We start from the raw sequence: 15,754 nt of genomic DNA on the forward strand, positions 1-15,754 counted from the left end.
ATACCTGTAGTCGACAGCACAGGTAGCGAGGTGTGTGTGGAGGACAGTGATGACGGCAGGTGCTGTGTATCCCAGAATGGGATCATCAATGACATCCAGGAAGTCAACCAGCTGCAACAAACAAACACTCAGTTGGCAGGCAAAACAGCGAACAACATTTTTAAGTCATCCACCTAATTTGATTTCAGTGTGGAGTGTGGTTTGCATTTTTCAGCACAACCCAAATGGTTTAGCTGGAAAATAAAACAGAACAAATTGCGATTGCCTCAATAATAACATCAGCTGCATGTCTATTTGGTTATGCAATTTGTCATATTAAATTATACTTTACTGGTTAGAATGTAATAGTATATGCTTATTATCTCTGGGAGCAAGAAGGGGAAAAAAGCAGTTTTTTTGGCAGGGCTGGTGAACAGGATGATGAAGAGTGACATTTTTTAGTTCAGCAATTATATTTTAGAATATACAGTGGATTGTAAGATGCACAATATCTTACTACTCCACTGCACTCTGGTTGATTTCTACTAGAGAAATCGGCATCTCACTCTCTGGCGCTCCTCATTCATACATTTCTATTTCTGCATGAATGTGGAATGTCAAAAATGTTGGTCTAGAGAGAGAAGAAAGCATTTTCTGACTCAAGCGACTTTAAATCTGACTTTTATCTCCAAGAGAATTGAAAATTGTGTTGCTGAATTTCATTAAGCAAGTAAATCATGAAATAAGAACCCCTTGAAATGCCTAGAAATTAAATAATGAATATTACTAGAAATATACGGTAGTTTAAGTGCAGGAAGTCTTTTAGAAGGGATTTTTTTTCTTTCATGAACTTTTAACCAACAACAATGAAGAACAAGAAGACTCCGTGATCTGTAAGAGGACTTGTTTCTTTTTACCTTCTTGTTCTGCTTCTCACCTGCTCATGCCAGCTGTGATTAGTCTGCGTCACGTAATGTCGCATGGTGGCACCTTGAAGTCGAAGGGCAACTAGGAACTCCTACAATAAGGGGCAGAAATAAACATTGTTTAATTTCAAACTTCCATCAGCAGCAAAATCAGGGGTTTGAGGAGCACGTACCTTAACACTCCTCTGTGGGTCCAGTGTGATTTTGATGGCTGTGGACAACATCTGTAACTCCCCCTCTTTGCCGCCAACACTGCTCACACCCACCTCTGTGGGGTAAATGGTAGGGTCCAAGTGTTTTGGGGGAGTGAAGTTGGGCATCTCCAACCGCTGTGGGATAGGGGTGTCTTTCACCACCGCTGTAGTGATGTAGGGGGAAGAATGATGACCCAGAACTAGGGCTGTCGCGGTTACCGCATTACCATGGTGATGTAGTCATGTAATGTCAACCGCAGAGTCAAACTTATCACCAATGGTTTTTTTGTCGTTCTTAGAAACGTGTTACTGTCATTAAACAGTGTTCATTAGCCTTTCTGTCTGTGCATATACTGATGCAGACCAATATTTCTGCAAAGTCGGCCTCTTAATGACAACACTGGAATAAAGATAGACATTTAGACTATATGCTATAAAAAATAGACTGCTACAGGAATAAATGCATTCGAAAAGTTTATTTTGGAAAGACTGCGATTAAAATTTTTTTTTTTTTTTTTTTTTAAATGGTGGTAAATGCGGCGGTACCTCGATGGTAGAGCTCCACTCGTCTGCTCTCTAGACACAGGAAATTGAGATTGGGGTCGTTCTGGTGCTGTGCCACACTGAATATCTTCCCCCCTTCCAGGTCGAGCACAATTTCCCCATGACTCTGGTCCTCCTGATCAATGAAAAAAAAATTACTAGATAAAAAAGTGATAGAGGTAAAATCATTTTTAATCGTGGATCAAGGTAGAAGTCTTTTGAAAACAAGTCCAAGTCAAGTGTCAGGTCTTGAAGAAGAAAATTACAAGCAGCCACATGGCTCACCTTCTTGTCTGTTCTGGCTTGGAGACGACCTTTGCCGATAATCACAGTGAGGGAGAGGAGGCTGAGGTTGTGGTTGGGCCGGGGAGCTGACTGCTGTGTCTTTCCAGATGAATCACTGGCCAAGTAGAACTGAGGGTCGTCCTCTTCTGAATCAGAGTCTATGGCAGAGAGAGAGGAGACAGAGGAAAACATACTTAGTCTTTTTTTTAAATATTTATCAATGGAGGAAGAAACATCCTGATTAATAAAAGATGTTTTCGCAGGCTAGCTGCTATTACATTTAATAGATCTACATGTTTTTTTCTTGTTCATCAAAGCAGCCAAACTCACCAAGTCTAAAGGCCGACTTGCAGAGCTGGAACTCATCGTGGTGATGGCGGCTGTGGTCGGGGCTGTGGGCTGAGGGGGGAGGAGGCTCCCACATCAACAGATCATTATTGATCCTTTTGGACAAAGGGGGGGGGGGGGCGAAGGGACATTAATGTTACTTCAGATGCAGGATTTAAGACCAATACAAAGACCAAAAAAAGGAACAAAGCTGGGAGCTATTCTTTAACACAACTAATGGCAGTTCTACATAAACAGCTAAAAAATGAGGACACCAGCAAAATAAAAACGAAAATCTATGATTAAAGGCAGATGAAGTGAAACACCGTGTTCTGTGTTCATCTGAGAACACAGAAACTTTCTGTACAATAAAAAACCATTATACTGAAGATGATTTAAAACATTTTCCAACTTTTTGGGGGATGCCTGGATAATGTTATCTTGGAGCCATCACACCTGTGCTACTGTTGACGTACCTGTTGTAGAAGCTCTGGAAGGCCTGTTTGCTGGGCAGGAGGATGTAGGCCAGCGGCAGGTTGATGTCCACCGCACACTGACACTGAGCGACACACTGCGCCTGAAACTGACGCATCTCCTCTGGGTCGGCTGGAATCACCATCTAGAACAAGAAAGGAGAAATCAGTTCGGTCTGGAGTCTTGATGAGATAGCTGATAAAAATGTTTTGTTTTTTTTTCCCTGTGTGTCAGCGCACCTCCTCAGTCTCAAACATGGTGCGGTTGGAGGAAAATGGGGAGCTGGTTTTGTCGTTGAGTTCACAGTGACTTTCAAAGAAGGCAGCCCCCAGGTCCCTGATGAGGTTCATCCCACCCAGACCTGCTGCCGGGCCGTGAGTCTCACCTCCACGCACACGTACTGATATCCTGCTCGCAGAAACAGAGAAGTAAGTAACACTGGCTTGTGGTTAGAGTACATTACAACGATATTTTTGTCTCATTCCATGAGCAAAAATGACTCAATTTAGACTAGTACTGTAAAGTGCTGATTTCCAGCAGATTGTGAATTATGTATCTAATTCTTCTCATAATCACCACTACTAACCTCGGCGGAGAGTCATGGTTCTTCTTCACTTTGATACAGGGGAAAGAGCCGCCCTCCCAGCCCTCGTATGACCCTGGTGAGACAAAACACATCACTTTCAGCCATACACATATATATATACACATATATATATATACACATATATATTTATATATACACATATATATATATATACACATATATATATATATACACATATACATATATACACATATACATATATACACATATACATATACATATACATATACATATATATATATATATATATATATATATATATATATATATATATATATATATATATATATATATATATATATATATATATATATATATATATATACATATACATATATACATATACATATACATATATATATATATATATATATATACATACATACATACATACATACATACATACATACATATATACACACACACATATATACACATATATATATATATATATATATATATATACATACACACACACACACACAACAAAATATATATAACTGCATATGAGTTTATTTTACAGCTTTTAATAATGAATTGTGTTCTATAGGACTACATGCAACAGCAAAGTCTAACAGAGCTACAGTCAGCCTTACATATCAAGCCCTTAGCAGACACATTTTGTACAGACTCATCATTATGGCATAAAATGGCAGGTATTGTAAAATATCCAGTGCTTGTCTTGTCCTTTATAATGTGAAACATTACAAGCAACAAACGCAACTTCCATTATCTTTATGAGGTAACAGCTACTCATACAAAAATACTAATGGGAATATATTAACAAAAATAAGGGGCTTTCCAACTTTTTACTAACTTATGTCCCTGGAAAGCTATACTGATACAGAGAGTATTACCCTGGTAAACAAATTGACATTGAAAACACATTTGATTGTCTATGTTGCAACAAGCAGTGGTCAGTACACTGTATGTCTATCTTTCGTTGCATTTGAATGAATATTTAGTCAGTACAAAAGGTTGTGCGTGTTCCCACCGTGCAAGTCGGAGAAGGAGGCCTCCAGCAGCTGGGTGAGGCAGGGAGCCCACGGCTGTCCCGGGGCAGTCTTCTCGGTCTGGAGGTCTGGGGCCTCCTGGTGCTTCAGCTCCAGCTCCGTCAGCTCCAGCACCAGGGTCTCCTGCCGCACTGCCCTCTGGGTCGGAGGTCGACGCTTAGGGAGAGGCCGCAGGTCGGGTATGGGGAAACGAAGCCTGAGGATGGCGTGGGGGGAGAGAAGGGTGAAGGAGGAGCACAGCTCGCTGCTCTGGGTCTGAGGAAAGAAATTTAGAAATCTCTTAGTATTTGAAGATGGATTTTAAGTTACAGACAGTAGTCAGTTGCCTTCTGTGAAAGATGTCACTGTTGAAGCTTTACTAGCAGCTTAAGGGCAATCTTAAGACTATTGAAAACTTTCTTATTTACTTTTACACCAAATTTTGTGACAGCACACATATGCTTGGTCAAACATGATGGGATTACCTTTTCAAGCTTTTTCCAAGAAGATTTGTCTAATTTTTGTCTCCCATTGTCCTGCTGACATAGACGTTTGACGCATTTCTTCTAGACACCGTGTTTTCTGGCTTGAGTTCTAATTGGGTTACTGACTATTGCATTTCATAACAGGTCTACATTTTCTTTATGTAATTAGTTTCTTAATGAGGAAATGAACAAGGGAAACTCCACCTGCATGAGTCCAGGTCCGGCAGTCTGTGTGGGACAGTGGCTGAAGGCTTTGCTCAGGTTCCCCAGGCGACTGATGATGTCCAGGTCCAGCTCAGCGCTCAGCTCTGCCAGCTCCACCCACACTACACTGTCCCGCCGCACCACCCGCTGTTTACCCTACACACACACACACACACGGATCAATATTACACTAAGGGAAGCCTTTACCCGATAAATCTGTCTAATACATCTTATTAGACAGATAAAGTCTGCATGAATATGCTTATGATTATATCATCATCATAGTTCAGGATTTTAGGGTACAGTAGTTTTATTGGAAAGCTATTTTTAAAGGGTTATACAGCCTTTTGGCAAGAAAGTGGTCACATTTAAGACATTTAATACTGGCAAATATATATATTTGGAAACTTAAAATAAGGGTGTCACAATGTACCTGTGTTCACATTCAACATTACATTGATAATATCATGTAACTTTCTAAGTACAAGAGTATTATAACAATAAATACTGGCGGCTTTACTTTTTAAACTTCTTTTTTGGATTTTTTATTTTTGAAGTTTAAGTTAAATTGACTCCTGTCAATTCAGTCTTTGTAGTGCCTGGCGTTAACATTGTAACACTACACTACTTTACCTACCACACAAACATAGTTTGTACAGCACATTTTGTACACTGAAGGCGCTTCACACAAAAACGTGTGTGAAAAATGAATGAATGAAAAACAAATACCATTTATTTTAGATAAGAAATGTTTTGCACTTAAACATTCTCAAGACAGGGTGTGGGGGTGTGTGTGTGTGTGTGTGTGTGTGTGTGTGTGTGTGTGTGTGGACTGTAGAGCATACTTTACGCAGGTGTTTTTCAGTGAGGCTGTAGTGTAGTTGGGCACACGGTCTGGCTGCAGCTCCAACTGTGAACAGACCAGCTTTCTGGAACTGAAGCAACTGGAAAGAGACACAATGTTCTGCTTATCAGCTTGGAAAAAGAACAACAAACAAACTACTTTCAGACGACAGAAACAAGTTTAGTTAAAAGTAACGTCAGTCTAAACAGTCATGTCACGTGTCACAATTTAAGTGACATTAATCATGACTCCATGCTGACAGTCAAACATATAACGTTGGTTATAGTACAAAAGAAAGATGAAGAACAGGTGTGACAGATTGAGATGTTAAACCTTATAATGACCTTATGTGATCACTTACTGTCGATACTGTTTGATATTAGCCACACTGAAAATATAATGACCAAATATGAACAGCCAAACAAATAAAAGATTTTCTACCTCACTGTACTGAGGCTTTCCGTCCTCCCAGAGGCACTCTAACAGCTCCAATCTGCTGAAGGAAAGGTCAGAGGTCATGGCCCGACTGTGGCGTATCCCGCTCCGCATCTCACAAGCAACCTGCACGGCTGCTCCTGTCACTCTGGGAGAAAGGTTCAACAGGGGAAACGAGAATCATATTAGAATTTATTTTGCAATGTGGCGGATTGAAATTTACATAACGTAAATTGATACAAACCCTTGAGACATGTAACACATTCCTCAATCCGGCAGGCTATTTAACTTCATCACAGTTTACTGAGCCGCATCTTATTAAGAAAGGGAAGTTTTACAGTGTAGTCAACTGAATCTTCTATGTAATTTTTAACTTCCACAAGCCCCTTCTTATATTTATATAATACATGCCAAAAAAAAAAAAAAAAGGTACCTAGGAAATTATGTGGAAAGCTATGTCCACATGATGAATTATAACTAACCAAAGACAAAACATGCGTCTGTGTTCTCTACCTGAGATGGGAGTGTGGGCAGGCCTTGGCAAAGCCGCCTCTCAGACGGTGGAAGTCTCTCTCACTAAACATGCTGTCCTTGAAGAAGGCCAGCTCCCGGAAGAACACCTGAGACACCTGAGCCAATGACGAGGCTCCGTCTGGCTTAGAGGGTGGGTCCTCCTGCAGCAGGGTTAGGGTGAGCCCACCAAGCGTCAGACGCAACAAAGCATCGGGCTTCAGCTGCTCTGCCTGGCCGCTGTGTGAGCGTCCTGCAAGGAAGAGGATGACAGTTTCATTTTTTGTTAAAGACAAAAAGCTCAAACATCTGTGTAAAGTAGCAATGTAAATAACAATAATTTTGAGGACAGTTCTGTACTTGATACAGAACCCTTTAATCAGCACTGCAGTGATTTTACCTCTGGTCCGGCCGCTTGCCTGTGGTAGACTCGACAACCTGCCTGCTACAGGATACCTCCTGGGACAGTTCATCATGCCCTGTCAGGTAAAATTAAAGTGAAAATCAGACTGCTTGTGATTTGATGAGTACAATTACAAGTTCCAGTTCTGTGTTTGTTGTTGTTCTTAGTAAATAAGGAAAGAAAAAGCACACATTATTCCATAAAATACTGTGTGCTAATGCACTTTCTTCTATTTGTACACAGTATTTGCACAAAGCCCTTTGTCAATTTTTTTTTTAAAGAAAATAAATGTAACATTAAAAAAGATTATACTATTTTTAGTAATACTAAAGGACACCAATATTGATAATTTAGGAATTTAAGCTTATTGTGCTAATCAGCCTTACAACAACAGTTTCTCCACATGCGGCTATCTGCCAAGTGTAAACTTAAACTGTAGACACACACAGACACAGACACACACACAAGTACCTGTGCAGACAATGGTGCAGGCTGTGTGAAGCTAGCCAAACTGTGTGTGGAGGACTCCATATCACTGTCTGACAACTCGCTGCCGGAGCGCACAGACGTCATGCTACTGGTCATTCCAGTGGGACCCATGGAGAAAAACATTTCTGCAGGTACACACACATAGATAAATACCACAATGTACACAAACACTTTATAGCATGTTGCGGCCAGGAAAGGAGTGGCAGGAGTGTTTCCAAAGTCATTTCCAGACCAGCACTAACACTAAAGGTTCACAACTCTACTCATTGAACTCACTACTTTTTTTATCCACAATGGCTGACATGGTTACAAACTACATGCCCTCACAAGCAGGTCTGCTGAGGTTCTGATGTATCTCAGACAAACTGCTCTGTGTACCTCCATTCTCCAGGCCGGTAATGTAGGGCTCTAGGTCGGGCTCAGTATCCCACTCCTCGTCTCTGGGACTGGAGCCTAGCTGCTTACCGAGGTCCTCCTCAATCAAACGCAGGTCGTCTGAGTCTAACGGACGACTGAATGCTCCACCACACTTAGTCTCTGTCTCTGGGGGAGAGAGGACAGAGAAACAGATGAATGTGTTTGAGAGGGAAAGAGATCGAGGCTGAGTGTGACCTCACATTCAGACATTTAGAGTGGTCTGTGACCTTACCCTCTAGCTTTGTCCTACAGAGGGAACAACACAGGCGTATTGTCTGTGTCTGAGTGTATCTGTTCAGAGTCCTCCTGGCTTTTAGGGGCTTTACATTATGTAGTGCTAAAGCCTGTAGGCACCCAAATTTGTGGTGCATGCATCAATGTAAGCATCGTAACAATTATTTGCTATTCTATTTGTGAACAGAAAATGATTCTGAATGAATTCTGAATGTCCATTTGATAATAATATATTCATGTTATCATAACAGAGCCTGCTATGACCTGACTATACTTGGGCTGGTTCTTTAAATAAGCCAGCTTAAGCTGACCAAATCGCCATAATCTTTTAAATCATTGAAGCACATGATTCATCTTGTTTCGTGCCATAATCATCATGATACATTAAACATAACCTGTAATGCAAATGAGATCCAGGAGTCAGAAAGGCAATTTCAATCTCAGAAGTGTCAAATTGTGATCACGTATAGATCGTTTAATGGCAAAAGTGGCAGGTGTAATCCAGGCCTGGGATTGGTGCATGTTTATCACAGTGGCTGTGTTTTACTGTACCAGTGTCTATGCAAAGGGCTGCCAGCAGGTCTGTCAGATGGGTTATTTGATCTGGAGAAAGCAGCAAGTGGACACAGCCCACCTTCCCATCCAACTCCAACTGATCAACAGAGGGAAAGAGACAGGATACAGAAGTCAAAATGAGAGCATAGTTATGCCTGTAACAATTATTACATAATTGTCTAATTGTCAATTTTGTTTACGTTATCGCCGTTTCTTTGTTTAACCGCAATTAATTCCTAACATTAGCTAAGCTGCTAAGACTGTTGATGGTAATTGTTGATTTGGTTTGGAAAGGCAAAATTGTAATTATTTAAGTGATTATTGGTCAGATTAGAGCTATGGTAGTTGTTGGCACTTGACCTACACGTTCATAGCAACAAAAATGAAAATCATTCGGTTGTGTATGTATCCTGGGATTCATTTAAAACTTTAATTTGTTTAGAAAAAGTAATAAATAAATATTTTTAAATTTGACTCAACACACACACACACACACACACACACACACACACACACACACACACACACACACACACACACACACACACACACACACACACACACACACACACACACACACACACACACACACACACACACACACACCTACCTTTGGTCCAGGCAACATGTCGTTCTGTTTGATCTTGACGGTGGTCTCAATGAAACCGGAGCAACTTCCTATGAGCAGTGGCTGAGATGCAGGACAGGGAGGGGATGTCAGGGGCTTTGCCTCTTCTTCCTCTTCCTCCTCCTCCTCCGCCTCCTCCTCCTCATCATCATCTTCTTCTTCTTCTTCTTCTTCATCATCCTCCACCTCCTCCTCCTCTTCTACTTCACTTGCCGTGGCTGATTCAGGGGGTTCCTCTTCATGAGGCCCCTAAGAAATGAGGAGAAATCTATGAGCATTTCTGGTAATAAATGATATTGTTGTTTCATATTGATGTACAGTATATTGTGATATGTTCCTCCAAGTTTACAAGAAAGAAACATTTTTATTTTATCAGTTTATTTGTCAGAGCCAATGCATATAGGCATTGTTACATCTAATGTGCAACCGATGTGATGTACTGTATGTGGGACGTCTAGCCGTAGGCTAATTTGCAGTCCTTGTCCCTGGTTAGGCTTTTACATAAGAACAAATGTAAGTGGTTATTACTTTGTTGCTTTGCAACAGTAGCAAGTGAGAAAAGTTCATATTGTTCAAACATCACTGTGGGAGTAAGAAACTGATGTATCAAAGTCTGAATAGCTAGATATTTTTAGTCAATTATAAACCCCTTTAATCCACATCAGCTCCTCCTAGACGGCTCATGCTGTGGCGCAGAATGTGGTGTATGTATTTTGAGTTTTTACCCATTTCTTAAGAACTATTCTTTGATATTTTTGGGTTTTAGTTTGCTTAATCTTTCACGATCCTGCTAATAAGTAGGTGACTACATAAATTATTTACAGAAATGAATAAAAGTGTGAAGGAAATAAAAACTATATACAGAGATTACACGTAAAGAATCCATAGCAGTGAGGTCTCCATCACCTGAACTGTGCCGATGCTGTCGTAGAACAGCTGAACCGCGCTCAGCTGGAGGATCTTGTGCAGGAAGGCGGGCGGCTGGTGGATGTCGACAGGCACGGCAGTCTGGCTGGCTGGATCTCGCACTGCCTCGTCAAAGTATTCCAGCCTGGAGAACCGTGCAAACAAACACACCAATTATTCAGCGCCCTAAAATTGTATTTAATTCAGTACATACAGGGAAAAAGTCACACCTGCATTGTGACAGCAGACAGATATAACATAATATCACATAATGCGATTTTCATTTTGAGAAAAACTCACAGTACCATTGGTATGAGGTAAGGAACTCTTACCTCATACCAATTATACCATGGTTTTATAATGAATATACCTGACGTACTGATCAGTACAAGTAGCACTTCATATTTTGTTGCTGAAGTACTACATACTACATACAGTTCTGCTGTATGATGATGATCAGATAGCATCCTGTTTAATAAACATTTATCCTGTAACATGCTTCACGGGACTCAAATCAGTTGTTCTGTTAAAAATCAAGCATTTGAGATAACAGGGCCTTCTGGTCACTGACCCCAGATCAACACAGCCATCCTGAGCAGCTTTGTCAATAAGCCACAAAAAAGGTTTCAACACTGTCACAGTAATACATGTTAGAAAATGGCAACAGTGATGGGACATGTGGCGCCAGAAACCCAGCAGTGTCTACCTGGTAATTAATCAAATAGGTGGGGAGTTAATTTGAAAATCTGGCTTTAATAATATTATCACATGAGCACTATTTGTACCTTTAAATTTGATTAGGACTGAACACTGCAGCTGGAAAGAGTTAAGATATTGTGTCAAAAATGCATAAAATACATCAAAATATTGAGAACATAATAAATGATTGCAGTAGTCATGATTATTATTGTATATAGATACAATAATAATCATGACTACTGCAGTCATACAACCAGTTAACTATCTGGCTCGCCACAGCAACAGTGGCCACATATTCATCAATGTCAAAGCCACAGACTCCCCTGACATCCCATATTGACGACACCTTAAGTACAGCCTGCACTTATTTGCAGCCGCTGATAGAAGCCTGTTCAGGTGAATGACCTCGTCAATACTGACCCCGTTCAAAATGAGCTTCACGCTGAGGCTGTCTGACAATTGAAGGTCAGGGAGTGCAAATTCATAACTTAGCAGGATCCTCTTCTCCTTTTCTGCTGATAAGCAGAGAAAAGATGAAATCTAATTCTTGTCTTCCATTTTGCTTTCACTCTCCCCTGACTGTAATATAAGTGCTGATGTGGGAGAGTTACAATATCACTGATCACCAAAGCACATTTTAGCACAGTAGCACCCTCTTGTGAGTGATAAAAAGTGAAATCCATCAAAAGAAAAGCTGGGTATGAATGTGGATGCTTTTATTTGTAGAAAGTTATGCTGACCACTATGTTCGAGCTCATTCTTTGAAGCTTCTTCTTTGTTTTCATCGCCTCAAGTGCTTCAGACCCAGTTTGTGTTTTTCAGGTTTTTCAGGCTACATTTCAGTGTTATGTAAAATGCCTGAACACATTTCATTTCAAATAACAACCACCTTCTATGCTTTTGCTCTGATATGGCCTCAAAAGACACTGAAAAAAAAATCCTGTGTTGATGTCTTTACCAAAGTAGCTTGGCGTGCTGCACTATATTATTTTGTAGAACAAATCATGTGAGTCTTCTGTGCTGAACCTAGTCATATTGCTAGAGCCGTGTAATTTGTTAAAAAGCCACTCAGGTATGCTTTTCAATAAATATAGTATTGCCAAATGAACTGTAAAAATTGACCTTTGGTTTTGCACCATGAGCTGCTCTCTATCAGCATGTCCCAGCAGCAAACAGTACCAAAAGTAATGTGTTTCTGTTTTTCAGGATGTTCCCACAAAAATAAATGAACACTGTGTGTATAAACCCTACTGTAGCATTAACAAAGATGACATTTTAAAAATTTTAAATACAAAAAAAGGACACAAAGTCATATTCGTTGAAGTTCATTTCCTTTAAGTGAATCTTTGAAAGTGAGCAAGGACGTACCGTTTGATGTGCACCTCTAAGGCAACGCCTGTTTCCAGGTCCAGGGGCTGGTGCTCGATGCGAACAATAGTGTCTATGAAGGTGACTTTAATACGACGAAGGACTGCAAACACAGATGAGACGAGACACATGCAAAGTTTTACCAGCACTGATCTTCCAAAGCATCTTTTTTTAGCAGAGTGTATTCAGAATGTTTTGGTTTTTTTAATTAGAGAAATATTCCCAATAATACTGCCAGAGTGCCCTTTCTGACTGTGGGGAAACTGATGTCTGTATGTTCACACTCACTTCTTAACCGAGTGAGGGCACACACAGATTTGACTCACCCGTCTCAATGGTTTGTGCAAACATCTCAAGCCCCTCCAGCTGGGCAGGTGGCTCCTCGGACGCCTCCGGGGGGTCCTTCAGGCACTCCTGAGCCAGCTGCATGCTGGAGGTCATGCTTGATGACCAGCCTTGGGAGTCCCAACCCCCACCTGAGTACAAACAAAACCACATGGGACTCAGTGATTTATTGCGCTTTGACAGAGACGTAGTGTAAGTGACGTGTGCACTTTTTTTTACATCCAATGCAAACTTAGTAAACTCCTTAGTGTGTGACGTAATATTTACACTTTACACATGGAGATCCAGGTTGCACCTCCTGAGCTTTCTGTAGTCCAGTACAGAGCTGAGAGGATTAGTTGATTCATTGATTGCCAGGAAGTTAATCAATTAACAAAATAGTCAGCAATTCATCATTTCAGTCCATTTTTGAGTAAAATTAAAAAAATACTTTGAAATCACTTGAGGATATGCTGTTGCTCTTCTTCATATGTGATAGTTAAGTGACTATTTGTTTTTTTTTTGGACTGTTGCTCTGACAAAACAACTGATTTGATTATGCCAGCTTGGGGTCTAGATTTTTTATTTTTTTTACTAATGCACTTAAACATCAGATCTTAACAAATAGACACTTATCTATCACCTGCTTCCCTGCATAACAAGAGCTCTACATAAGGAATAGTTTGGGGAAAACAGTATGAAAAACTGGGACAAATTAGTCCTTACAATACACTTTTGGACACAGTCGATCTGATCTGATAAACCCTGGAAAACCCCCCTCACTCAACCTATGGATGGCTGGTGCATGTTTAGTGGCCCAAATGGAAGACCCAAGAGTAAATCGCAAATATTGACTCAAGAAAATGTTTTTAAGTTAACTTACTGGTCCGGTACTTGGGTCGACATGTTATCTGAAGACCAGAAACTTCTAAGGTGCAGTGATCAGTCAGGAGAGCTTGCCAGGGGATGGTCACTGCTATGCTGTTCACAAAGCCATCCACTATCTCCAGAGGAGCTCCAAGAGACTCCAAAAGCTCATTGACCGCCTGGAGTAGAAAGGAAGCAGTCAGTAAGACACACAAAGTCAAAGAAATCTGAATAACTGGTTTCACACTGTCCCATCACTCTGGTGTAGACTTTTAAAGCAACGTTAGTTTACAGCCAACATGGCTGGGGTAAATACATTTATTCTGAATGTTAAGACACGAGGGAGAGGTGCAGTTAATCTGGTGAGCTGGTGATGTGTTCCCCATAACTGGATTTCGTCGAAGAAATGCGAGCTAGGCTGAGAGCATGACGTTGGAGATTGTTGTTGAACTCGAGTGCAGTTGCGAAACAGTCAAGGGTGCACGAGCCAGACAAAAACACACGATGCCTACTGCTGCTGTGGTGCAAAGTTGACAGCCACCTCTCTTTTAAAAACTCACCCAGACATCGAGGTTGATTTCCTTGATGACACCGCTGCCGTTGTAGAGGTCCAAGCCCAGCTGGTCCAAGCTCAGTCGTTCCTGCAGAAAGTGACCGAGGTAATGCTGTAAGAGGTACCGACAGGCCCGCTTCTTGATTGAGCCTGACCAGGGGAAAAGCCAGCGAGACATATGGCCAGAGAGAGCGGGGAGAGGGAGCAAAGAGGTGGCGAAGGAGAACGAGTGCGAGTACAGTCCTCTGGCAACTGCATAACAGACTAACACAAAGTATGCAAAAACAAGGAATGAGCCACAGCTAGCTACATGGGGCTAAGGAAGGGTAGACCGTAACTTCTTCTACGTAAGTTCTCCCCTAGGCTTGACACAAAAAATCGAAAATCCTTTGCGTCAGGACCGATGAGACTCCCCTGCTACTTGACGAGACGTTACTCCAACTGTCTGTAGCTGTCTCGGCTCATATTTTCGGTACGTTTCTGTCGAATTGGAGCAGCAGGTCCTGTTGGTGCGTTTCTCTTGTTTCAGGGTTGTTTATTGTTATCATACGCCAACTGATGGTATGGTAAACGTACGTGCGTCTCGCGTCACAGTGACGAAAGGCAAAACCCGGAAAAGAGAGACTATGGACCCACCCAGGCGCCATCTTTGTAAGGTTAATAGTTTTTTTTTGTAAATCTGAAATATAATCAATGTTACACCTGTTTTGTGTATATATATATATATATATATATATATATATATATATATATAGACTCTACCTATGCTCTGTACTCATTTATGTGTTGCTGTTTTACATTTAAATAAATCTAAATCAATAATAAATGTTCACATTTGAAATATATATATATATATATATATATATATATATATATATATATATATATATATATATATATATATATATATATTGGACTGCATAAATTAATACAGTCCAATTGGGTATTCTGATTTTCCAGTGCATAAATTAATACAGTAATTCCATACAACATATATATATATATATATATATATATATATATATATATATATATATATATATATATATATATATATATATATATATATATACATATTGGACTGCATAAATTAATACAGTCCAATTGGGTATTCTGATTTTCCATTGCATAAATTAATACAGTAATTCCATACAACATATATATATATAATTTTTTTTCAAATGTGAACATTTATTATTATTGATTTAGATTTATTTATTTAAATGTAAAACAGCCTATAGTCAATAACTATATTGTAAAAGGTTTTTCGTTTGTTTATCAACCGATATGTTGTTGTATGGAATTACTGTATTAATTTATGCAATGGAAAATCAGAATACCCAATTGGACTGTATTAATTTATGCAGTCCAATTGGGTATTCTGATTTCCATTTTAGTGTTGGACGTTTTTCAGCAACAAGATTTATGTAACCTGAACATTTCAATCATTAAGGTTTATATTGGCAACCCAGCAAACAATTTTAGAGTCCACTGGGAAATTAAAGG

General features: G+C 40.1%; 1 protein-coding gene across 2 annotated transcripts in view; it reads right to left on the minus strand.

The window, feature by feature from the left end:
• atg2a (autophagy related 2A) overlaps positions 1 to 14,812 on the minus strand; it is a 29,368-nt gene extending 14,556 nt beyond the window's left edge. The window contains exons 1-24 of one of the 2 annotated variants that reach the window (XM_031303015.2): positions 14,256 to 14,812; positions 13,712 to 13,874; positions 12,831 to 12,980; positions 12,505 to 12,607; positions 10,438 to 10,582; positions 9,514 to 9,780; positions 8,901 to 9,000; positions 8,076 to 8,240; positions 7,680 to 7,822; positions 7,206 to 7,284; positions 6,809 to 7,058; positions 6,302 to 6,443; positions 5,862 to 5,960; positions 5,017 to 5,163; positions 4,330 to 4,603; positions 3,315 to 3,387; positions 2,968 to 3,136; positions 2,731 to 2,873; positions 2,258 to 2,370; positions 1,928 to 2,085; positions 1,646 to 1,778; positions 1,079 to 1,263; positions 917 to 997; positions 5 to 111 (exon numbers count right to left, since the gene is read on the minus strand). In XM_031303015.2, the coding sequence (XP_031158875.1) occupies positions 5 to 111; positions 917 to 997; positions 1,079 to 1,263; positions 1,646 to 1,778; positions 1,928 to 2,085; positions 2,258 to 2,370; positions 2,731 to 2,873; positions 2,968 to 3,136; positions 3,315 to 3,387; positions 4,330 to 4,603; positions 5,017 to 5,163; positions 5,862 to 5,960; positions 6,302 to 6,443; positions 6,809 to 7,058; positions 7,206 to 7,284; positions 7,680 to 7,822; positions 8,076 to 8,240; positions 8,901 to 9,000; positions 9,514 to 9,780; positions 10,438 to 10,582; positions 12,505 to 12,607; positions 12,831 to 12,980; positions 13,712 to 13,874; positions 14,256 to 14,426 (3,560 nt within the window). In that variant the 5' untranslated portion in view covers positions 14,427 to 14,812. Of the gene's footprint in view, positions 1 to 4; positions 112 to 916; positions 998 to 1,078; positions 1,264 to 1,645; positions 1,779 to 1,927; positions 2,086 to 2,257; positions 2,371 to 2,730; positions 2,874 to 2,967; positions 3,137 to 3,314; positions 3,388 to 4,329; positions 4,604 to 5,016; positions 5,173 to 5,861; positions 5,961 to 6,301; positions 6,444 to 6,808; positions 7,059 to 7,205; positions 7,285 to 7,679; positions 7,823 to 8,075; positions 8,241 to 8,900; positions 9,001 to 9,513; positions 9,781 to 10,437; positions 10,583 to 12,504; positions 12,608 to 12,830; positions 12,981 to 13,711; positions 13,875 to 14,255 lie in introns of both variants that reach the window. The other variant, XM_031303014.2, reaches the window with a different exon arrangement.
• Positions 14,813 to 15,754: the final 942 nt, after the last annotated feature.

Source organism: Sander lucioperca, chromosome 1 (genome assembly GCF_008315115.2).
Source record: "Sander lucioperca isolate FBNREF2018 chromosome 1, SLUC_FBN_1.2, whole genome shotgun sequence".
NCBI lineage: Eukaryota > Metazoa > Chordata > Actinopteri > Perciformes > Percidae > Sander > Sander lucioperca.